Here is a 24,859-nt window from a genome sequence, read left to right on the forward strand (position 1 = left end):
GCAAGGCTTATTGAGAAAGTAAGGAGTCATGGAATCCAAGGGGACATGGCTTTGTGGATCCAGAACTGGCTTGCCCACAGGAGGCAAAGAGTGGTTGCAGACGGGTCATATTCTGCATGGAGGTCGGTCACCAGTGGTGTGCCTCAGGGATCTGTTCTGGGACCCCTTCTCTTGGTGATTTTTTTAAATGACCTGGATGAGGAAGTGGAAGGATGGGTTAGTAAGTTTGCTGATGACACAAAGGTTGGAGGTGCTGTGGATAGTGTGGAGGGCTGTCAGAGGTTACAGCGGGACATTGATAGGATGCAAAACTGGGCTGAGAAGTGGCAGGTGGAGTTCAACCCAGATAAGTGTGAAGTGATTCATTTTGGTCAGTCAAATATGATGACAGAATATAATATTAATGGTAAGACTCTTGGCAGTGTGGAGGATCAGAGGAACCTTGGGGTCCAAGTCCATAAGACACTCAAAGCAGCTGTGCAGGTTGACTCTGTGGTTAAGAAGGCATACGGTGTATTGGCCTTCATCAATCGTGGAATTGAATTTAGGAGCCGAGACGTAATGTTGCAGCTATATAGGACCCTGGTCAGACCCCACTTGGAGTACTGTGCTCAGTTCTGATCGCTTCACTACAGGAAGGATGTGGAAGCCATAGAAAGGGTGCAGAGGACATTTACAAGGATGTTGCCTGGATTGGGGAGCATGCCTTATGAAAACAGGTTGAGTGAACTCGGCCTTTTCTCCTTGGAGCGATGGAGGGTGAGAGGTGACCTGATAGAGGTGCATAAGATGATGAGAGGCATTGATCGTGTGGATAGTCAGAGGCTTTTTCCCAGGGCTGAAATGGCTGCCACAAGAGGACACAGGTTTAAGGTGCTGCAGAGTAGGTACAGAGAAGATGTCAGGGGTAAGTTTTTTACTCAGAGAGTGGTGAGTGTGTGGAATGGGCTGCCGGCAACGGCAGTGGAGGTGGATATGATAGGGTCTTTTAAGAGACATTTAGATAGGTACATGGAGATTTGTAAAATAGAGGGCTATAGGTAAGGCTCGTAATTTCTAAGCTAGGGACATGTTCGGCACAACTTTGTGGGCCGAAGGGCCTGTTTGTGCTGTAGGTTTTCTATGTTCTATGTTTGTATAATTTCCTCCAGGCTTGACAAGAAGCTCAGAGACCTCGGCCTTCACCCTGCCTGGATCCTGGACTTCCTGTCAGATCGCTGGCAGGTGGTAAGAGTGGCCTCCCTCACCTCTGCCCCTCTGACCCTCAGCACAGGAGCCCCTCAGGGCTGTGTCCTAAGCCCCCTCCTTTACACTCTTTATACCCATGACTGTATCACCACCCACAGTTCTAATCTGCTAATTAAATTTGCTGATGATACTACACTGTTTGGCCTAATCTCAAATAATAATAAGGCGGCCTGCAGAGAAGAAGTCATCACCCTGACATAGTGGTGTCAAGAAAACAACCTCTCCCTCAACGTCGCAAAAACAAAGGAGCTAGTTGTGGATCACAGGAGGAATGGAGACCAGCTAATGCGTATCGACATCAATGGATCTGGGGTTGAGAGGTGAACAGCTTTTAAGTTCCTCAGCATACACATCACCGAGGATCTCACGTGGTCTGTACGTACTGGCTGTGTGGTGAAAAAGGCACAACAACGCCTCTTTCACCTCAGACAGTTGAAGAAGTTTGGCATGAGTCCCCAAATCCTAAGAACTTTCTACAGGGGCACAATTGAGAGCATCCTGACTGGCTGCATCACTGCCTGGTATGGGAACTGTACTTCCCTCAATCACAGGACTCTGCAGAGAGTGGTGTGGACAGCCCAGCACATCTGTAGATGTGAACTTCCAACTATTCAGGACATTTACAAAGACAGATATGTAAAAAGGGCCTGAAGGATCATTGGAGACCCGAGTCACCACAACCACAAACTGTTCCAGCTGTTACCATCTGGGAAACGGTACCTCAGCATAAAAGCCAGGACCAACAGGCTCCGGGCCAGCTTCTTCCACCAGGCCATCAGACTGATTAATTCGTGCTGATATAATTGTATTTCTATGTTATATTGATTATAAATACATACTATTTATTATAAATTACTATAAATTGCATACTTAGACAGAGACGTTAACGTAAAGATTTTTACTCATGTATATGAAGAAATGTGAGTAATAAAGTCAATTCAATTCAAAAATAGATTTAGAACAGTTCTAATTACTCATTACCAGATATAGTACTTCTTATAAAATAACATAAGAGAATCAAAACACCTAGCTGTTTTCTAACCCTAATCAGGAAGCATGAAAAATTTGATTGACATGAAGGTTTTTGAATTTTACAACCCATTCAACACATAACATAAAGAGACCAATAGCTTTAGAGCTTACAAATGACCAACCTATAAACATCCTCCCAGGTTTCCACAATCTTTGTATAATTCAACTGTGGGAAGAATCCTGCTATTTTTGAAAGCAGCATCCAGGCAGCAGGGGCACGATCAGTGTCAGTGTGAGAAATGAGATCTTCGACAAATGTTGAACTGAATTTATCTTGCTGGGACCACAGAAGGAAAGCTTTGGTCAAGTAACGACTGTGAAGGAAGAAAGAAAGTTACATTTCTGGTATGCTTGATGCATCAACAGAGAATTACAGATGTTAACTCCAAGATGACAATTAGTCGAATACTGGGGTAAAAAAACTACCAAAAATGTTAAGCAACATACATCAAAGTTGCTGGTGAACGCAGCAGGCCAAGCAGCATCTATAGGAAGAGGCGCAGTCGACGTTTCAGGCCGAGACCCTTCGTCTAGTCCTGACGAAGGGTCTCGGCCTGAAACGTCGACTGCGCCTCTTCCTATAGATGCTGCTTGGCCTGCTGCGTTCACCAGCAACTTTGATGTATGTTGCTTGAACTTCCAGCATCTGCAGAATTCCTGTTGTTTACCAAAAATGTTAATGAAGTTTTGATAAAGTTTTCATCTTTTCCCTGTATTTCTTGTAATTCTTTCCTGTCACAGAGCTTAGAATGAAGTCTATCTGGGGAGTAGGTCACAGACAAATGATGTGGTCTGACAAAACAATTGGGGCTTCAATGCTATTGACATTGGCCTTAAAACATTTCAAATTTCCCAATCACTCTTCAAAAACCACAGTCCACGATCACTCAGAGGGGAGAAACAGAAAAAGATTAGCTTTATTTGTCACATGTACAGCAAAACAAAGTGAAACGTGTTGTTTACATCAATGACCATAGTCTGAGGATACGCTGGGGGCTGTCCACAGGTGTCATCATACTTCCAGCACCAACACAGCATGCCCATGACTTACTAACCCTAACCGTACACCTTTAGAAAATGAGAGGAAACCAGAGCACCCTGAGGAAAGCCACGCAGTTGTGGAGACAATGTACAAACTCCTTACAAAAGCAGTAAGAATTTAACCCCAGTCATTGATCACTGGCACCATAAAGAAATTGTGCTAACTGCTATGCTGCCGTACTGCCTCACTTTAGCTTAAGTTTATGAAACAAGAGAACTCAGTTCAAAGTTGAAAGTAAATTTCAACAGATTTATTTCCTTATGGGCTTATTCAATAAATCCATAACAGAATAATAACTATAATCAAATCAATGAAAGAGTGCATCGACTGGGCGTTCAACCAGTGTGCAAAAGACAATAAACTGCAAATACAAAAAGAAATAATGATCATAAATAAATAAACAATAAATATCGAGAACATGAGATGAAGAGTCCTTGAAAGTTAGACAACAGATTGTGGGAACATTTCAGTGATGGGGCATGTGAAGCTCCACTTAACTTTGAAAAAATTCCTTCAGCCTCCATGCGACCTAGCTTATTAAGGATAGTACAGGTGTCCCCTGCTTTTCGAACATTCGCTTTACGAAACCTTGCTGTTACGAAAGACCTACATTAATTACCTGTTTTCGCTAACAGAAGGTGTTTTCATTTTACAAAAAAAGGCAGCGCGCGAGAAAAGCAGCGCGCGCCCCGAGCAGCCAAGCTCCTCCCCCGGAACGGCATTCTAGCCGGCATTGCTTAAACACGTGCCTGTGAGCATCTGTGCTTCATGTCAATTTACTTTGAGCATCCATTTGCAAGATGAGTTCTAAGGTATCGGAAAAGCCTAAAAGAGCTCGTAAGGTTGTTACACTTATCGTAAAACTAGACATAATTAAGTGTTTCAATCGTGGTGAACGAAGTAAGGACAAAGTGAATTTGGCTTGTGGAAGTTGACGAAGATGATGTTGAAGAGGTTTTGGCATCCCATGACCAAGAACTGATAGATGAAGAGCTGATGCAATTGGAAGAGGAAAGGATAACAATCGAAACCGAATGCAGTAGCGAACGGACCGAAAGTGAAGTCGTCCAGGAACTGAACATGAAGCAACTGCGTGAGATTTTCGCTGCAATGATTGCAGAAAAGTACGACTTAATTTTGAAAGGGTACGTCATTTTTGGGCATATTTGCAGGATGGTTTGAGTGCTTACAAAGAACTGTATGATAGAAAAATGCACGAGGCTAAGTAGTCAAGCATACTGTCGTTTTTCAAGCCTTCCACATCAGCCACAGCAGACGACGAACCTCGATCTTCAACATCGAGGCAGGCAGATATAGAAGATGACCTGCCTGCCCTGATCGATGAGATGACACCCCAGTGTCCCACCACCCCAACATCCAGGCCGCCGACCAATACATTGCCGCGGAGAATGCACCCAGCACATCTTTAAGAAAAAAAGCCGAAATAAACAAGCTAATTAATTAGGTGCCGCCTGGCACATAAATGTCGGTCCAGATCAGAAGCGATTGCCGATTGCGTCAGTCAGCAGCCTGAAAGTTGGGGACCACTGCACCACCCCAACCTCTGACGACTCAGCCTAACACACCATCATCAGTGTGCTCGGTGCTGTCTTCCCAACTCTGGTAAGTGATACTACACTGTACCTATATTATTTCTACTTTATATAGGCTGTGTATTTTCATGTGTTATTTGGTATGATTTGGCAGCTTCATAGCTTAAAAGTTACTGGAGAGAGTGTTTCTGCCGAGAGCATTTGCGCCAGTTTCTGCCGAGAGCGGTTGCGAGAGATTTTCGCTATGGAGAACAGTGCGGCAATGATTGTGGAGAAGTATTTCTACTTTATATAGGCTGTGTACTTATATCATTTCTGCTTTTACTATATGTTACTGTTATTTTAGGTTTTTATGTGTTATTTGGCATGATTTGGCAGGTTATTTTTGGGTTTGCGAATGCTCACAGATTTTTCCCATATAAATAAATGGTAATTGCTTCTTCGCTTTACGACATTCCGGCTTACGAACCGTTTCAGAGGAACGCTCTACCTTCGGATGGCGGGGGAAACCTGTACAAGGAACTGGATGGGCTTCGTAAAACTTGGGTGTGGCATAGTCATTTAACACTATTTTACTATTGATATGTTTGAGTTTTCCAATGCAATCCTTGAACGCAGCTGTGGCACCATCCAATACCTTTCTAAATTTGCTTTCAGTTGACTCTATTTCTGGATATATGGCATATAAATGGTGGATGGATCTACAATCAAATCGTAGTTGCCTCAGGCGCTCACGCCACCACAATGTTAGCCCTCTTGCTTTTAGCACATACAAGCCCGATGTGGCTTGTTGGTTGCTGTATTTCACTCTTATGGAAGTCATTCTTACAGGAGTTATTGTTTCTCCAGTATAAGTTCTTAGCTGGATGTCTGCAGGCTTCAGTTTAGTATCTTTGAAAAGTTATTCAAACTCATTCTGTGAAATGACTTAAATAGCTAAGCCAGCGTCCAATTCAGTTTAAAGTAATTTGCTATTCACTTCTGGTGTAAGCCATATTGCTTGTGTATTGTTAGCTTTCACATTATAAATCTCAAGGCTACACAGTCCTGTGTCACTCTTACCATTATCCAATTTTTCATCAACACCGTAAAGATCAGTGCTTTTTGAAACTATAACTTACATTTCTTTTAAAAACCTTTTTCTCTTCCTTGTGCAGACCATTTTATTTTAGTCTGCCTGACATGCTCTTTATATGTGTCCTACTTTGTTGCATTGTCTGCAAGTTTCACCTTTAAATCTGCATCGGTCTGGTGTATGTGGGCCTCTGCCATAACAGTAACACAATTTGTTCAGCCAGGCAGGTTTCTGTTTAAACATTGCAATTTTGTTCATGCTCATTTTCATTCCTGACTGCAACTCAATTGTGTCTCTGTCTACTGTTCCCATTGATACAGCAATTTCAACTGCTCTTTTAAATGTGAGTTGTGCTTCAGTTAGGAGCCATTTTTGAATGCTTTCTTGTGAGGTTCCACAAACTAAATCATCTCTCAGTGCATCATTAAGTCTATCACTAAACTGACAATGCCCAGACAATCTCTTCAAATCAGCCACATAAGTACACTGAAGTGGACTTCCCTTCTTTTTGATTTTGCTTATGAAACCTAAAACATTCTGCAATCAACCACGGTTTTGGTTCTAAATGTTTCTGCATTACTTTCACGATTCAGCAAAGCTCATTTTGGTTGGTTTGATTGGAGCAATCAAACTTCTAAGCAAACTGTATGCCTTTAAACACAATGCCCTCAGCAAAATTGGTACTCGTTTCTCATTGGCTATTTCCTTTGCTTCAAAATACTGTTCAATTTGTTCAGTATACATCAGCCAGTTATCCATTGTGCAATTGAACACATCTATCTTTCATAAGAACATAAGAAATAGGAGCAAGAGTAGGCCATCTGGTCCATCGAGCCTGCCTCGTCATTCAATAAGATCATGGCTGATCTGTCCGTAAACTCAGCTCCATCGACCTGCCTTTTCCCTATAACCCTTAATTCCCTTCCTATGTAAAAATCTATCTGACTGTATCTTAAATATATTTCGTGAAGAAGCCTCAACTGCTTCCCTGGGCAGAGAATTCCACAGATTCACCGCTGTCTGGGAAAAACAGTTTCTCCTCATCTCTGTCCTAAATCTTCTCCCCTGAATCTTGAGGCAATGTCACCTAGTTCTAGTCTCACCTACCAATGGAAACAACTTTCATACTTCTACCTTATCTATCCCTTTCAAAATTTTGTATGTTTCTCTAAGATCCCCTCATTCTTCTGAATTCCAGAGAGTAGTCCCATGTCTAATATGCCAATTATTAATTGAAATATTTCTGATGTAGTCAGCCATTTCTGACTTTTTTTAAACTTATGATTATTATTACCAGGTAACCACTGTTTATAAACCCCTCAACTGTATCCATCTCCTGCCTTTTTAAAAACTCAAATATCTTCTGCTCTTGTGAAGAAAGCATGCTGTACTTTTTTTTGAGCTCGAACGTCTCACTGCCCTTCAACAGGTAGGTATTCTTCTCGGGTTTGCTTAAATCTTCATCGTCACTGTTATGCTTTGGAATGCAAAAATATAAAACCAATCGAAACATAAACATGGAGCCAGGAGATAACTTGTACACGCCTGTTTTGACTTTAAGCCAGGTGCACACGTATGACGTGGTGGCTGATAAAGTACGTCACTCACATACTTTTACATATAACCTATAACAAATTAATTAAACAAACAAGAATTCTTTATCCAATATATCTACAATATTACTGAAATATTAAATACACATATGTACGTCTTTTAGAATTTGGGAGGAAATACCCAAATTCCCACTTGGGGGGCAGAGCTAAAGAAGACGCCAGAGGACAACTTCTTCCAGCTCATCGATGAAACAATTAAATTCTTCCTATTTTAATGTCTCTATTTTCCTTTTCAGGGTGGCTGGGGTCCTATCTGTTTGATCTACAGCAACTCTCAAAACTTCAGTTCTGCCTGATGGCATGTTCCTGTTCCTGGAGCTCGCTGATTGGCCACGTTTCCGTATGTCCAGGTTTGGCCTGAAGTCGGACAACTTCAGAGCCTTACGCGGCTCTGGAGCATGAATTCTCACTGGTGTTGTGAACTGAAGCGTAGCGGGACCCGGAACATCGACGACAGTAAGAGTGGCTGTTGGAGGGCTCTGTACTCGGTAATTGATCTCTCTCTCTCTCTTTCTCTCGATGGTGAGGGAGAGTTTGCGGCTGATTCTTGAGCTGGGGACCTCGAAATAAAAAGCAACGTTTCAGACTGACTGTAACATCAAAATAGCGACTGTTGTCTCCCGTGTTGCTGTGGAAGAAGCTATATTTGTCTCTCCCTCCTTAGTGAGAGAGACTGCCTGTGGGATGTCGAAAATATTGGAGTGAACAGTTAGTTTTTGATGTACTGTAGATCAAGGTCTCTCTTTAGGAGCTTTCCGTTTGTTTACCTAGTGGGTGGTGGAAATGCAAATGCTGTATGCTAGAATAAGTGGGGGACAAGAGAGTTGATGCTGGCTTGTGCGTGGGAGGGGGCAGGGGGCTTTGGGGGTCTTATGTTTCTTCTGTCATTCATTCTTTGGGGTTCTTCTGTTTCAAGGATATCTGCCGAGAGTGAAAATTTCAGGTTGTATATTGTATACATTCTCTGATTTTAAATGAAACCATTGAAACTGGAGCACCTTGAGGAAACCCATGCAGTCACAGGGAGAACGTACCAATTCCTTACAGACAGTACGGGAAATGAACCCCAATCTTACGCTGGCGCTGTAAAGCATTGTGCTAACCCCGACACCACCATGCAGCATTTAGGATTATTGAGAATCTGGAGTCTGTGCACCAGAGGACGCAGAAGCCCTACATAAACAGCAGCACATCCACGCAGTTGGTTAGGCATCTCTGGAGGACTCTACAGTTCCCACATGGCCTTACCAGTCACTTCAGCACCCACACACTCACACAACAAAAGTGGAAGCAAATTACACTTGAGACTGACAGACTACCCAAGAAGAAAAAAAAATGGTTGAACAATTAAATTTGATTTCTTGATTAAGATGGTTATCTTTCAAAATAAAACATAGATTAAACAGTCCTGATAAAGGTCTCTGCTGAAATGTCTGTTCTTTATTTCTTTCCAAAGATGCTGCCTGGCCTATGGACTCAATTTCAAAGACTCTACATTATTTCATCAGTATTATTTACTGTACTTATTATCTTTTTTTTGTATTTGCAGTTTGTCTTCTTTTACACATTGTTCTGCCTTTGTGTGTAGTTTTTCATTGATTCATTTGTATTTCTTTGTTCTACTGCAAATGCCTGCAAAAAATGAATCTCAAGATACTATATGGTGACATGTATAGCAACTTTGATGAAAAATTTGCTTTGAATTTGAACTCAAGGCAGCACCTATGGAAATGAACAGACAGTTGACTTTTCAGGCCGAGACCCTTCATCAGGACTGGAAAGGAAAGGAGCAGAAGCCAGAAGAAGAAGGTGCAGGAGTGGGGGTGGGAAGGGAGGGGAAGGAAGGCAAGTTAGAAGATGAGAGGTGAAGCCAGATGGGTGAGGGAGGAATCTTTTGTGTTTATGGCTTTAACCTATTGCATTCCGATCCACAAGCTCTGGTGCCAAATGATAAAAAGGAGAAAGAGATTTAGTGGAATCGAATGGAAGGAGGTTGGGGAGATAGTACTCTTGCAACTTCAAACAAATTATTAAAAAAACAGAACGTAAGCCCACTGTGAGATCAAATCAGACAGAGGTGGTGAATCAAGCACAAGAAGAAGTGTTACTTAGAAACATTTTACTCTCGATGCCTCTTTTCAGTTTCATTAATTTCAACAGAATGTTTTTAGTATCATTAAGATTTAGATTTTACAATAACATACACTGTAGAAGATTCCTACGTATGCAACTGGTGAATCCTCTGAATAGCCTCATTTTCTCCAAAAAAAGAGTTCAAATTATGAAAAGAAAAAGTGCCAACATACCATGTTACAATTAACTTCTGCAGTTGCCTGATCTGCTGGGAACACTCCAGCTATTCATTTATATCAAACTGAGCTTAGAACAATAAAGGCTTTCAAAAATGAACATTGTGCAAGGTTCTGGGAACTAATGAATAGCTCTCACAAACCACCTGAAAATAGATGAGCAGCAAAAAGCCTCCTTCCATGCTATGGCATTTATTGATTTTTATCCTCGCAAAATAAAGTTAACAATAGATAAATAAATGTCATTTGCAAACAGAAACATATACCTTTATGCCGATAATTTTTTTTAAATACTGTATTGGATCCCGAGAAACAATCACTTCATTCTCTTTTACACTTGTGTACGAAAGAATGGCAATAAAGAATCTTCAATCCCAAGACATACTTACCAAAGCTCCTGATACTCAAGTGCAAGAAGTGCTAAAACATCCCAGGCCAATCTTTGGTACTTGTCTTCATCACTGAACTGCCTGTAGTTCTTGATTTGCTGTATTATCACTTGATTCAGATACTCCAGTGCTTTTTCCTGGACAGAATTCTCAGAATCAATTACAACCGGGATAACTCCATTGATCCAAGCCATCTGTAGCATTGCATTACTGGGTTGAGCCTGTAAGAAATATACAATCTAACTTTTAGGATGTAATCCCAAATCTTATAAATGTGAACAATGAATTCCAAACTAGACAACAACACAATTGGCAGTAATCTTGGACTACAAAGTTCTATTTCTATCTAAGATCAAATGATACTATCCAGAAACTTAGTGAATGCCACACCACAGGCCCATTCCTCCAACTCTGGCATGTCTGATTATTACAATAATCAATGGATTTAACTACTTTGAAAGAAATGACATACTTACAAGAGATTTCCAAAAACTAATTCCTCCCCCTTCAGCCCTTTACCTCTTCCACCTCTCTCCTCCCAGTTTCTCACTTCATCTCCCTCCCCCACCCACCCACTTCCCTCCTCACCTGGTCTCACCTATCACCTGCCAGCTTCCCCTTCCCCCACCATTATTCTGGCTTCTTCCCTCTTCCTTTCCAGTCCTGATGAAGGGTCTGAGTCTGAATTGTCGACTGTTTACTCCACTCCATAGATGCTGCCTGACCTACTGTGCTGCTCCCAAACTAATTTTGCGTGTTGCTCCCAAACTAATTTTTTTTTTAAACTCTCTCTTTCAATGCAATCTACTCTGTTAGCTCCATAAATAATCAGATCTCCAGGCATAGAAAAGTACAGCACAGAGGTCCTTCAGCCCATCTCAGCCATGCTAAGTCATTTAAACTGCCTACTCCCATCACCCTGCACCTGGACCACAGCCCTTCACTCCCCTACCATCCATGTACCTCTCCAAATTTCTTTTGAATATTGAAATTCTTAAAACAACATTTTATATAAAAAATACATACCAACAGAAGATCTGTGATGGACTGCAATGTTTGCTTACGGACAGATGGGGCAGGATCTCGACAACGGTCTTGTAATACAGACAGATCCTCTTGGGTGCATAAGACTGTGTTCTGTTTCAAAATACTGACAAGCACCTGTAAATATGTAATACAACTGTAAGTACATAACACTAATAATTAAACAGCATACCTAAATATCAAGATTTGAAAGACTAATTAAAACATTAACCAGTGTTCAATATTCAGTTTATTGAATGCAAATATCTGGTTAAAAGCTCTGAAAAGAACAGCTGTGGTGTCATAAAGGCACCTTATGCCAAATCTTCTGAAATATAATTTATTATATGGTAATTTATTTGGGATAAAATTACTTTGTGTGTTGTAGGTGAGTATTATGTACTGTGCTATTCACCTTGGACCGGAGGAACATTGTTTCATTTGGCAGTATACAGTACATGCACACTGATGAATGACAATAAATTTGAACCTGAACTTGAAAATGCTGATTTGTTTATTTCATGGAAAAATTTGAAAGAATGTAAACAATGCACGTAAACTAAAAATAATATTGAAAGGATCTGTCCAAGCAACACACACAAAATGCTGGAGGAACTCAGCAGGCCAGGCAGCCTCTATGGAAAAGAGTACAGTCGACGTTTCCAGCTGAGACCCTTCGGCAGGATTAGGAAAAAGAAAGATGACTCAGAGCAAGAAGGTGGGGGGAGGGGAGGAAGAAACACCAGGTGATGGGTGAAACTGGGAAGGTGGAGGGGTGAAGTAAAGAGCTGGGAAGTTGATTGGTGAAAGAGATACAGGGCTGGAGAAGGGGTAATCTGACAGGAGAGGACAGAAGGGCATGGAAGAAAGAAAAGGAGGAGGAGCACCAGAGGGAGGTGATGGGTGGGTAAGGAGATAAGGTGAGAGAGGGGAGGTGGAAGTTAGAGAAGTCGATGTTCATGCCATCAGGTTGGAGGCTACCCAGACGGAATATAAGGTGTTGCGCCTCCAACCTGAGTGTGGCTTCATCTTTACAGTAGAGGCGGCCGTGGGCTGACACGTTGGAATGGGAATGGAAGTGGAATTAAAATGGATGGCCACTGGGAGATCCCACTGTTTCTAGAATCAGCTGGAAATGTTGACTGTACTCTTTTCCACAGGTTCTGCCTGGCCTGTTGAGTTCCTCCAGCATTTTGTGTGTTGCTTTGATTTCCAGCATCTGCAGATTTTTTGTTTGTGATTGAAAGGATCTGTCGTTGGTTTAGCCTTAAAAGAATTCATGAATCATTGACAATATTCATTGGCGAGGAGCAATAAAAGATTAGGATGTATACAACCCTGTTTTGCACAGTAGCCCTTACTTTGGAAGTTTTTAGAGAGGGAGAGAAAATTAAGAATTATAGGGTGGCCGCTCCCAACATCTTTAATATCAAAGCCCTCATTACATTTAAACAGCTCCAGTGGCAGAGGCCATATCATTCCCATATCCAACACCCAAAACAGAGTGCCCTGAGACCATCACACAGCAAGAAATTAGGTAGAAAATTTAAAAATGTGCACAAAGTCTCCGAGGGAAAAAGTACAACATCTTCATTTACTTTTCAGAATAGCCAGTGCATGACTGTCAAAATTGGAGAAAGTGCATTCCGGAGGGCATTGTAAACACAGCCCGTTTATCAGGAGTATGCAGAAGTCCAGCATACATTACGAAGGAGTGCACTATTTCCCAAACTACCCACCCACCTACTATACTACAAACTACATTACAGACCACCCAACAGTCCGTGAGATTTAGAGAAACAAATTTGTAGAGAGATCGCAGACGGTTGCAAGAAACACAAGATTGTTATAATAGATAATTTTGGACAGCGAGGTGTCTCCCAGTGGAGGTTGGTTGTAGGGGATTCGTAGCCCGTTCCTTAGTTAGAGCCTTCAGCATTTTGGGCATCGAGGGAGAGAGGAAGAGGAGAGCCATTCGCAGTACCACCGATGCGGCAGAGAGGGCCTCAAGATGGCTGTGGCTCAAAAGAGGGGAGCCATGGAGTCATAAGTAGCTAGCCATCTGGACACAAGCTGGGGTCTGATCAGCCTCGGCTGGGTCACCTGGAGGAGGTTGTATGATGTTGAAAGACCCGAAACACCCGATGATTCCAGGAACATCACTGAAGATGTGTCCAGAAGCATCAATAGATGTATGTACACAGCAGTAACTTTCCACACATTGACTGGGACTCCCATCCTGTAAACGGACTAGATGGGATAGAGTTTGTCAAATGTGTTCAGGAAAGCTTCCTTAACCCCAGTATGTAGAAGTCCCAACGAGAGAACTGCTATTCGGGAATGAGACAGGGCAGGTGATATATGGGGGAACACTTTGCCTCCAGTGACCACAATGCCATTATTTCAAAGTAAATATGCAAAAAGATCAGTCTGGTCCGCGGGTTGAGATTCTAAATTGGAGAAAGTATCAGGAAAGTGTGGATTGAGACAGGCTATTTGCTGGCAAAGGTGCCCTTGGTAAGTGGGAGGCTTTCAAAAGTGAAATTTTGAGAGTACAAAGCTTGCATGTGCCTGTCAGAATAAAAAATAAAGGTAACAGGCTTAGGAGACCTTCGCGTAGGTCACTAGATTCTAAAAGGACAATGAGTATAAGGGCACTTTATCTTAATGCCCATAGTTTAGAAACAAGGTCAGTGAACCTGTGGCACAGATCAGTACCAAGGCATATGATTTAGTGGCAATTACAGAAACCTGGTTGTAAGGTGGAGATGACTGGGAATTAAATATCCGAGGGTATCAGGTAATACGGTAAGATAGGCAGGAAGGCAAAGGAGGTGGGGTGGCGTTCTTGATAAGGGATGAGATCAGGGCGATTGTGAGAGGCGATATAAGATCTACGGAGCAGAATGTTGAGTCCATCTGGGTAGAGATAGGAATAGTAAAGGGAGAACAATCACTGGTGGGTGTTGTCTATAGGCCACCTAATAAAAATATTGCAGTGGCAGAGGTGATTAACCAAGAAATAACTGAGGCTTGCAAGAATGGAACGGCAGTTGTCATGGGGGATTTTAACTTCCACAAAGATTGGGTGAATCAGGTTGGTCAAGGAAGCCTTGAGGAGGACTTCATAGAATGCATCCATGATGGCTTTCTTGAGCAGCATGTTAGTGAACCTACTAGGGAAAATGCTATCTTAGATGTAGTCCTGTGCAATGAGACGGGTAAGATTAACGATCTTGTAGTGAGGGATCCTCTTGGAAAGAGTGATCATAGTATGATTGAATTTCGCATTCAGATGGAGGATGAAATAGTTAGATCGAAAACAAGTGTATTATGCCTGAACAAGGGAGACTACAACAGGATGAGAGAGGAGCTGGCTAATGTGGATTGGGAGCACAGGCTATTTGGTAGGACAGTTGAGGGACGGTGGAATACTTTCAAAGAGATTTTTCACAGTTCCCAACAAAAGTATATTCCAGTCAAAAGTAAGGACAGTAAGTGTGGGGAGAGCCAGCCTTGGATAACTAAGGAAATAAAACATAGTATCAAATTAAAAGCTCATATGTACAAAGTCGCAAAGAGTAGTGGGAGACTGGAGGATTGGGAAAACTTTAAAAAGCAACAGAGAACAACTAAACAAGAAATAAGGAAAGGGAAGATAGAGCATGAAAGTAAATTAGCACAAAATATAAAAACAGATAGTAAAAGTTTTTATAAATATATAAAGCGGAAGAAGGTGGCTAAAGTCAATGTAGGGCCCTTGGAAGACGAGAGGGGGAAATTGATATTGGGTGATAAGGAAATGGCTGAAGCATTGAACGACTACAAGTATTTTGTGTCGGTCTTCACGGTGGAGGACACATCTAATATGCCAAAGAATGATGTTATGGACGAAATGGGAGGTGAGGACCTCGATAAAATCACTGTCACTAAAGAGATAGTGATGAGCAAACTAGAGGGTCTGAAGGTAGATAAGTCCCCTGGTCCTGATGGGATGCATCCCAGGGTGCTGAAGGAATTGGCAGAGGTTATAGAAGACGTGTTGGTAATCATTTATCAAAATTCTCTAGACTCAGGGCAGGTCCTGGCGGATTGGAAGACAGCAAATGTCACGCCACTTTTTAAAAAAGGATGTCGGCAAAAGACAGGCAACTATAGGCCAGTTAGCTTAACATCCATAGTCGGAAAAATGCTTGAAGCTGTCATTAGGGAAGAAATAGCGAAACATTTAGAAAGGAGTGGTTCCATTAGGCAGACGCAGCATGGACTCAGAAAGGGCAGGTTCTGTTTGACAAACTTACTGGAGTTCTTTTGAGGACATAATGAGTGCAGTGGACAGAGGGGAACAGGTGGATGTCGTATACTTGGATTTCCAGAAGGCTTTCAATAAGGTGCCGCACAAGAGACTTATAAATAGGATACGGATGCATGGAGTCGGAGGAAGTGTATTGGCATGGATAGTGGATTGGTTAACCGATAGAAGGCAGAGAGTTGCTATAAATGGATGTTTCTCCGATTGGCAGTCAGTGGTGAGTGGGGTGCCGCAGGGGTCGGTGCTGGGCCCGCAGATGTTTACCATTTACAATGATGATTTGGAAGAGGGGACCGAGTGTAGTGTAGCAAAATTTGCTGACGACACTAAACTGAGTGGAAAAAGCAAATTGTACAGAGGATGTGGAGAATCTGCAGAGGGATATAGATAGGTTAGGTGAGTGGGCCAAGGTCTGGCAAATGGAATACAACGTTGGTAAATGTGAGATCATCCACTTTGAAAGGAATAATAGAAGAGCAGATTATTATTTAAATGGTGAAAGATTGCAGCATGCTGTTGTGAAGAGGGATTTGGGAGTGCTTGTGCATGAATCACAAAAAGTTGGCTTGCAGGTACAACAGCTTATTAAGAAGACAAACAGAATGTTGGCCTTCATTGCTGGAGGGATTGAATTCAAGAGCAGGGAGATCATGCTGCAACTATACAGGGTACTGGTGAGGCCACACCTGGAGAACTGTGTGCAGGAGTGGTCTCCATACTTGAGGAAGGATATACTGGCTTTGGAGGCAATGCAGAGGAGGTTCACCAGGTTGATCCCAGGGATGAAGGGGTTAACCTATGAGGAGAGATTGAGTCGCCTGGGACTATACTCTCTGGAGTTCAGAAGAATGAGAGGGGATCTTATAGAAACATACAAAATTTTGAAAGAGATAGCTAAGGTAGAAGTACGAAAGTTGTTTCCATTGGTAGGTGAGACTAGAACTAGGGGACATTGCCTCAAGATTCAGGGGAGAAGATTTAGGACAGAGATGAGGAGAAACTGTTTTTCCCAGAGAGTGGTGAATCTGTGGAATTCTCTGCCCAAGGAAGCAGTTGAGGCTTCTTCACTAAATATATTTAAGAGACAGTTAGGTAGGTTTTCACATAGTAAGGGAATTAAGGGTTATGGGGAAAAGGCAGGTAGATGGAGCTGAGTTTACGGACAGATCAGCCATGATCTTATTAAGTGGCAGGACAGGCTCGATGGACCGGATGGCCTACTCCTGCTCCTATTTCTTATGTTCTTATTAGAAAAGGGCAAATAATATGCTTCAGTGTGCAGGAAATCACAGTGAGATGGCAGCCTCTGTCTTTGCACCCAGAAACCTTGCTAATGTCACATGCCATTTGGGCTTGCAAGCTAAAGTTTCAGTCCCATCATTTCTTGTGTATCAGTACTACTAATTTTATGTATATATAATTCTTTATTCTGTATAATTGTTGAACGCTGTTGCTTTTAGTTGCATGTAGCGCCAACGCACCACAGCAATTTCCTTGTATATGTAAATGCATATTGCAAATAAAGTTGACCCTTTATATACACAAGAGATTCTGCAGGTGCTGGAAATCCAGAGCAACATACACAGAATGCTGGAGGAACCCAGCAGATCAGGCAGCGTCTATGGAAATGAATATACAGTCAATATTTGAGGCCGAGACCCTTCTTCAGGACTGAAAAGGAAGGGGGAAGATGCCAGAATAAAAGGTGGGAAGAGGGGAAGGATAGCTAGGTGATAGGTAAAGCCAGGTGGGTGGGAAAAGTAAAGAAATTTAATAGGAGAGAAGAGTGGGAGAAAGGGAAGGAGGAGGGGCACCAGGGGGAGATGACAGGCAGGTGAGGACAAGAGGTAAGAGGCCAGTGAAGGGAATAAAAGAAGAGGGGAGGGAGAGAAAACACAATTACCAGAAGGAGAAATTGATGGCATGATTTTGAAATGGTTTGGCTGAAGTCTTAGCTGTCATATTATTCTGACAATGAATTGATCTCCAATTCAAGCAGATTCATATCATGTAATCTTCTCCTCTGCTCTTAGTTGTTATTATGGAAACACCCAAAAAGGAGGCTCCAAAGGGAGTCTCAGGGTACAAGTATGGTCCAATGGTGAAATGGAACATCTGTTCTGCTGCCTGTTGCCAAGAAAACTCATTTAACAGGAATAGGGCCGGGGTGAGGCAGAGTGGTGTGGGGATTGAAAGCAGCAGGAAAAGGAGGGGGTGGTAATTACATAGGAGTGCATTACTGCTTTGTTTACATCTAGCCGTTGACAGTTTAGTGGAACATAATGCTTTTTAACCCAAAAAAAAACAGACCGTCTATGCTTGTCACATTAATTGAGAGAAAGAATGTCCAGGGTGGTGGATGGACTGCCAATGAATCAAGCAACTTTATCCCAGAAAGTTATAAGTCATGTAGTATCGTTGAAGCTAAAGTCACACAATCAAGTGGAGAACATATCAACGAGGTTCTGACTTGTACTTTGTTGAGTGGGAAGAAAAACTGGGGTGTTAAGAAGTGAGTTATTTGCCCTGGGATACCCAGCTATTGTAGGTACAATATTTATATGGTGACACTCAAGGTGATGATGGTGGGGGTCTGAAGAAATGTTACAGAAGGGAAATACCTGTGTTATTGGATACTGTCATTACCAGGACCCAATGGCCTACAGTCAAGGGGTTTAAAGGTAGAGATTGAAAGGTATACTGTAGAGATAATGGAGCCAGCAGTTCAAGATTTTGCCTATAGAGATAGTGGTGCCATCTGAGGGTACCAGTGGATTGAAAAGTTGTGTACGTGACAGATAGAAATAAACAGCAGGAAACTACAAGCCTATCAATTTGAAGAAGGTGTTGTGGCAATGCACTTTCTGGCACACACGAACCGGCTCACAACAGCGCGCGCAGGCAGAGGGCCGGCCCCAAAAAGGGCGCCAGGCCATCTTCACCAGCAGGGGGAAAATCCCGCGCGCAGAAAGGGTCTGGGAATATGCATTCCCCACAGCAGTCCCGCCCCAGGGAGGGCGGGAACGGGAAGGCTTTAAAGCAGGCCGTGAAGTTTGAATAAATCTCTTTCATCGCAACTCAAACTCACCGACTCCGTGTGGTTATTCTAGCGCTGTGTGTAGCACACCGCTACAATTGGTGACCCCGATGGCCCAAACGATATTTGGACCAGAGATGACCGACGCTGCATCTGTTCACGCAGTTTCGTTAAAACTGCCAAGCTTCTGGACGCTGCGATCCCATTTATGGTTCGAACAAGCAGAAGCACAATTCCACATTCAGCAGATAACCTCGGAGTCCACTCGCTACTACTACGTGCTGAGCTCACTCGACCAGGAGACAGTTGCACAAGTTGAGGAGTTTATACAGTCGCCCCCGGAGGATGGCAAATACACAGCATTCAAAGCCCTGCTCATAAGGACTTTCAGACTCTCACGGCGCGAACAAGCACGCTGCTTAATGCACCTGGATGGTTTGGGAGACAGGTCGCCGTCAGCATTAATGAACGAGATGCTGGCCCTGGCTGAAGGACACAAACCCTGCCTCATGTTTGAGCAGGCGTTCCTAGAGCAACTGCCCGAGGACATATGCCTGCTGCTGTCCGACGCAGATTTCAGCAACCCCCGGGAGGTGGCGGCCCGAGCAGATGTGCTGTGGAATGCCAGGAAAGAGAGAGGGGCATCCGTCGCACAGATCACCAAGCCGCGTGCCCAACGACAGACCAGAACAGGCCCGGCAGCAGAGCCTACAAAACCCGGCGACGGGAGTGAGGAGCCCAACGAACAATGGTGTTTCTACCATCAGCGGTGGGGCACAGAGACCCGCCGCTGCAGACCACCCTGCAAATTCCCGGGAAACGCCAGGGCCAGCCGCCGCTGATGGCTACGGCGGCTGGCCATCAGGACAGCCTCCTGTACGTCTGGGACAAGCAGTCGAGACGCTGATTTTTGGTCGACACCGGAGCGGAGATCAGCGTCTTACCTCCAACGAGTTACGACACCCGCAACAGAGAACCGGGACCCACCCTGAGGGCCGCTAATGGCAGCACAATACGAACCTACGGCACCCGCACGGTGCGGCCACAGTTCAGCTCCAGCCGGTTCACGTGGGACTTCACACTGGCTGCCGTGGCCCAACCACTCCTGGGGGTGGATTTTCTACGAGCCCACAGCCTGCTGGTCGACCTGCAAGGGAAGCGATTAGTCCACGCCAAGACTTTTCAAACGTTCTCCCTGGGTGAAGCACAGTTGCCAGCCCCACACCTGGACTCCATCACGCTGTCCGACGCCGAATTCACCAGGGTCCTGGCGGATTTCCCATCAGAACTGACACCGCAGTTCACGGCAGCTATGTCCAGACACGGAGTACAGCACCACATCCCGACCCAGGGACCACCCCTCCACGCCCGTGCTTGAAGGCTTCCCCCGGACAAGCTCCGACTGGCAAAGGAGGAGTTCAAGAAGATGGAGGAATTGGGGATCATATGACGGTCCGACAGCCCATGGGCCTCCCCCCTTCACATGGTGCCCAAGGCAACGGGGGGCTGGAGACCATGTGGTGACTACCACAGACTGAACGAGGCTACAACGCCAGACCGCTACCCTGTGCCGCACATTCAAGACTTCACAGCAAACCTACACGGCGCAAGGATCTTTTCCAAGGTAGACCTCGTCCGGGGATACCATCAAATCCCTGTACATCCAGATGACATCCCCAAAACAGCACTTATCACCCCGTTCGGACTTTTCGAATGCCGTTTGGTCTAAAAAATGCCGCGCAGACTTTCCAGTGGCTAATGGACGCGGTGGGATGCGACCTGGACTTTGCATTCATCTATTTGGACAACATCCTCATAGCCAGCAGTAGTCGGCAGGAGCATCTGTCCCACCTCCGCCAGCTCTACTCTCCCCTGAGCGAATTCGGCCTTACAATCACCCAGACAAATGCCAGTTCGGACTCGACACCATCGACTTCCTGGGCCAAAGGATTACTAAAGACGGGGCAACCCCGCTGCCCGCCAAGGTAGACGCGGTCCGCCACTTCCCCCGACCCAACACAATCAAAGACTTGCAGGAATTCGTGGGTATGGTGAATTTTTACCACCGTTTGCTCCCCTCAGCAGCCCGAACCATGCGCCCCCTGTTCACCCTGATGTCGGGTAAGGGTAAGGACATTACCTGGAACGAAGAGGCCGCAACCGCTTTCGTTAAAACCAAAGAAACCTTGGCAAACGCCGCGATGCTAGTGCACCCCAGAACGGATGTTCCTACTGCCCTCACAGTGGACGCATCCAACACAGCGGTCGGTGGAGTGATGGAACAACTCATCGAGGGTCGCTGGCAACCCCTGGCGTTCTTCAGCAAACACCTACGACCACCCGAACTCAAATATAGTGCTTTCGACTGGGAGCTATTGGCACTATACCTGGCAATCCGGCATTTCAGGTACTTCTTAGAAGGTAGGCCCTTCACCGCGTTCACAGACCACAAACCGCTTACCTTTGCGTTCACTAAGGTGTCCGACCCCTGGTCGTCCCGCCAGCAGCGACATCTGTCCTACATCTCCAGGTACACGACGGACATCCGGCATGTCTCTGGAAAGGACAACGTTCCAGACCTACCATACAGGCCCTGTCCCAGGGGGTGGACTATGCAGCGCTGGCAGAGGCACAGCAGGCAGACACTGAGATCCCCAGTTACAGGACTGCAGTCTTCAGTTTGCAGCTCCAAGACCTCCCCGTAGGCCCAGGTGAGAGGACCCTACCATGTGACGTAGCTACCGGCCAACCCCACCCCGTCGTCCCAGCAGCCTGGCGCCAGCGGGTTTTCGAGTCCATTCACAACTTAGCGCACCCCTCCATCAGGACAACCGTCCGGCTGGTTGCCAACAGGTTCGTGTGGCATGGACTTCGTAAGCAGGTTAGTGAATGGGCCAAAACGTGCATGCAGTGCCAAACGGCCAAGGTTCAGCGGCACACCAAGGCTCCGCCGCAGCAGTTCGAACCCACCCGCCGGAGGTTCGACCACATCCATGTGGATATCGTGGGGCCGCTGCCAGTGTCGTAAGGAGCGTGGTACCTCCTAACTATGATAGACCGGTTCACCAGATGGCCAGAGGCAGTCCCGCTCACCGACACCACCTCCGAATCCTGCGCCCGAGCACTGATCGCAACCTGGGTAGCCCGCTTCGGGGTACCGGCCCACATTACCTCCGACAGGGGCGCCCAGTTCACCTCCAGCCTGTGCTCAGCTATGGCCAACCTTTTAGGATCTCAGCTACACCACACAACTGCCTACCACCCACAGTCCAACGGACTAGTGGAGCACTTCCACCGTCACCTGAAATCGGCTCTCATGGCCCGCCTGGAGGGGCCTAACTGGGTGGACGAGCTTCCCTGGGTCCTGCTTGGAATTTGCACGGCGCCCAAAGAGGATCTGCACACCTCGTCGGCCGAGTTGGTGTACGGCGCACCCCTGGTAGTCCCAAGAGAGTTCACACCAGCCCCAAGGGGGCAAGAGGAAGAACCCACAGCAGTCCTGGACAGACTACGGGAGAGGCTCAGTAACCTGGCCCCCATCCCCACTTCACAGCATGGGCAGAGCCCGACCTGCGTACCCAAAGACCTGCAGAACTGTAAGTTTCTTTTTGTACGACGGGGCGGACACCGGGCACTGCTACAGCAGCCCTACGAGGGGTCGTTTAAGGTGATCAGGAACAACGGGTCCACGTTCGTGCTGGACATTGGGGGGAGAGAGGAGGTTTTCACGGTGGACCGACTCAAACCGGCCCATGTGAACTTGGTGCAGCCGGTCCAGGCTCAGGCACCGCGGCGCAGGGGCAGACCTCCCAAACAGAGGCCGATCCAGACTGTGGACATTGGGGGAGGTATCGCCGGTTCTGGGGGGGGGGGTTATGTGGCGACCCACTTTCTGGCACCCACGAACTGGCTCACAACAGCCCGCGCAGGCAGAGGGCCAGCCCCAGAAAGGGCGCCAGGCCATCTTCACCAGCGGGGGAAAATCCCGCGCGCAGAAAGGGTCTGGGAATATGCATTCCCCACAGCAGTCCCGCCCCAGGGAGGACGGGAACGGGAAGGCTTTAAAGCAGGCCGCGAAGTTTGAATAAATCTCTTTCATCGCAACTCTAACTCACCGACTCCGTGTGGTTATTCTAGCGCTGTGTGTAGCACACCGCTACAGTGTAATCTTTAATCAAGGAAGAAAGTTTGAACTATATTGTTTTCTCACTCACATCCAATAACCATCTTAACTGACTTTTCCATTCACCATCTAAAACAAGATGAACCCAGATAAGAACAAATAATTAGCACTCTGATTGTATATCCACACTACCTGAATGGCTGATTTCCTTACGATGGTCCTTTCATCACCAGCCCTCATTCGCAACATCGACATAATTTCTGTTACTGTCCAAGAGAAATGCAGCATAACTTCATTAATAATGAATTGCAACTGCTTTAGCTTAACTTGATTGCTCAAGGTTTAGTTTAATTATAAACAAATATACAAGACATTTGGTACACAAAACAGTTTGGTTAATTGTCACCTACAGTTAACCCCTGTGCTATGGGAGGTTTTGTGCATTTGGAATATGGGCTAGATTGCAATTTTCCATTATGTCAGCATGTCATCTGCACATGCATCAAGAAAAGCAAGTTGAAAAAATTTACTTACTCTCCCCCAACCCCCACCACAAAAATTGTGCATCTCAAATTTGTTAATTCTGTAAAGGCAAATTTCTGTTACCCAAACAAAATTAATAGAGACACTACCTATAATTATTATGGGGTTAGAGCTACCATCTAACCCACTGACTTCTTGTTAGATTCAAGTAGAGGAATCCTTTCAGTCCAATTTCCCCACTCTTTTCTCCATAGGATAATTTGTATGGCTAACTCAAGAAGCTATTCAATTCCCTTTCAAACATTCTAAATAATTCAGTGTCTACCACCCCTGCAGGGCAGCATGATCCAAACTGTATCCAATGAGTGAAAAAGGTTTGTTTCCGTAGAAGCATTGCCCAACATCTTAAATATTTCCTGAACCATCTGCTCAGAGCAACAGCTGCATTCAATTTATGCACTCAATTTACCTTATTTAAACTAATCATGGAGTGAAAAAACAAACTGCTGCAGGAATTCAGTGGGTCAGATAGCATGTGCAGAAGGAAAATGTAAACTTGAGACCCTTCATTTGGGCTGGGAAGCTGTGGAGGAGCTATCTCCTAATTGAGATGTGTGATGGTAGGAGGTTGTGGAAGGGACATAATGGATTAATAGACTAATCATATGGACTGGTAACTTTACTTTATTGTCGCCAAACAATTGATACTAGAGTGTACAATCATCACAGTGATATTTGATTCTGCGCTTCAAGCTCCCTGGATTACAAATCGATAATAAATATTAAAAATTTAAATTATAAATCATAAATAGAAAATCGAAAAGGGAAAGTAAGGTAGTGCAAAAAAAACCGAGAGGCAGGTCCGGATATTTGGAGGGTACGGCCCAGATCCGGGTCAGGATCCGTTCAGCAGTCTTATCACAGTTGGAAAGAAGCTGTTCCCAAATCTGGCCGTACGAGTCTTCAAGCTCCTGAGCCTTCTCCCGGAGGGAAGAGGGACGAAAAGTGTGTTGGCTGGGTGGGTTGTGACCTTGATTATCCTGGCAGCACTGCTCCGACAACGTGCGGTGTAAAGTGAGTCCAAGGACAGAAGATTGGTTTGTGTGATCTGCTGGGCTGTGTTCACGATCTTCTGCAGCTTCTTCCGGTCTTGGACAAGACAACTTCCATACCAGGTTATGATGCACCCTAGAAGAATGCTTTCTACGGTGCATCTATAAAAATTAGTGAGGGTTTTAGGGGACAGGCCAAATTTCTTTAGTTTTCTCAGGAAGTAAAGGTGCTGGTGGGCCTTCTTGGCAGTGGACTCTGCTTGGTTGGACCAAGTCAGGTCATTTGTGATATTGACCCCTGTTTTGACCTGTTCCACTTGCGCACCACCGATGTAAATTGGGTCGTGCAGTCCACTACTCCTTCTGAAGTCAACAACCAATTCCTTCATCTTGCTGACATTGAGGGATAGGTTATTGTCTTCGCACCATGCCACCAGGTTCTTAATTTCCTTTCTGTACTCAAACTCATCATTACCCGAGATACGGCCTACAATTGTTGTGTCATCAGCAAACTTATATATTGAGTTTGATGGAAACTTGGCTACACAATCATGGGTGTACAGTGAGT

At 44.9% G+C, this 24,859-nt stretch overlaps 1 protein-coding gene across 2 annotated transcripts in view; it reads right to left on the reverse strand.

The window, feature by feature from the left end:
- ncapd3 (non-SMC condensin II complex, subunit D3) overlaps positions 1-24,859 on the reverse strand; it is a 228,092-nt gene that overhangs the window by 90,913 nt on the left and 112,320 nt on the right. For both annotated transcript variants that reach the window (XM_063038384.1, XM_063038385.1), the window contains exons 14-17: positions 22,949-23,022; positions 11,288-11,422; positions 10,262-10,482; positions 2,403-2,594 (exon numbers count right to left, since the gene is read on the reverse strand). In XM_063038384.1, the coding sequence (XP_062894454.1) occupies positions 2,403-2,594; positions 10,262-10,482; positions 11,288-11,422; positions 22,949-23,022 (622 nt within the window). The remainder of the gene's footprint in view (positions 1-2,402; positions 2,595-10,261; positions 10,483-11,287; positions 11,423-22,948; positions 23,023-24,859) is intronic.

The sequence above is a fragment of the Mobula hypostoma genome, chromosome X2 (assembly GCF_963921235.1).
Source record: "Mobula hypostoma chromosome X2, sMobHyp1.1, whole genome shotgun sequence".
Lineage (NCBI taxonomy): Eukaryota > Metazoa > Chordata > Chondrichthyes > Myliobatiformes > Myliobatidae > Mobula > Mobula hypostoma.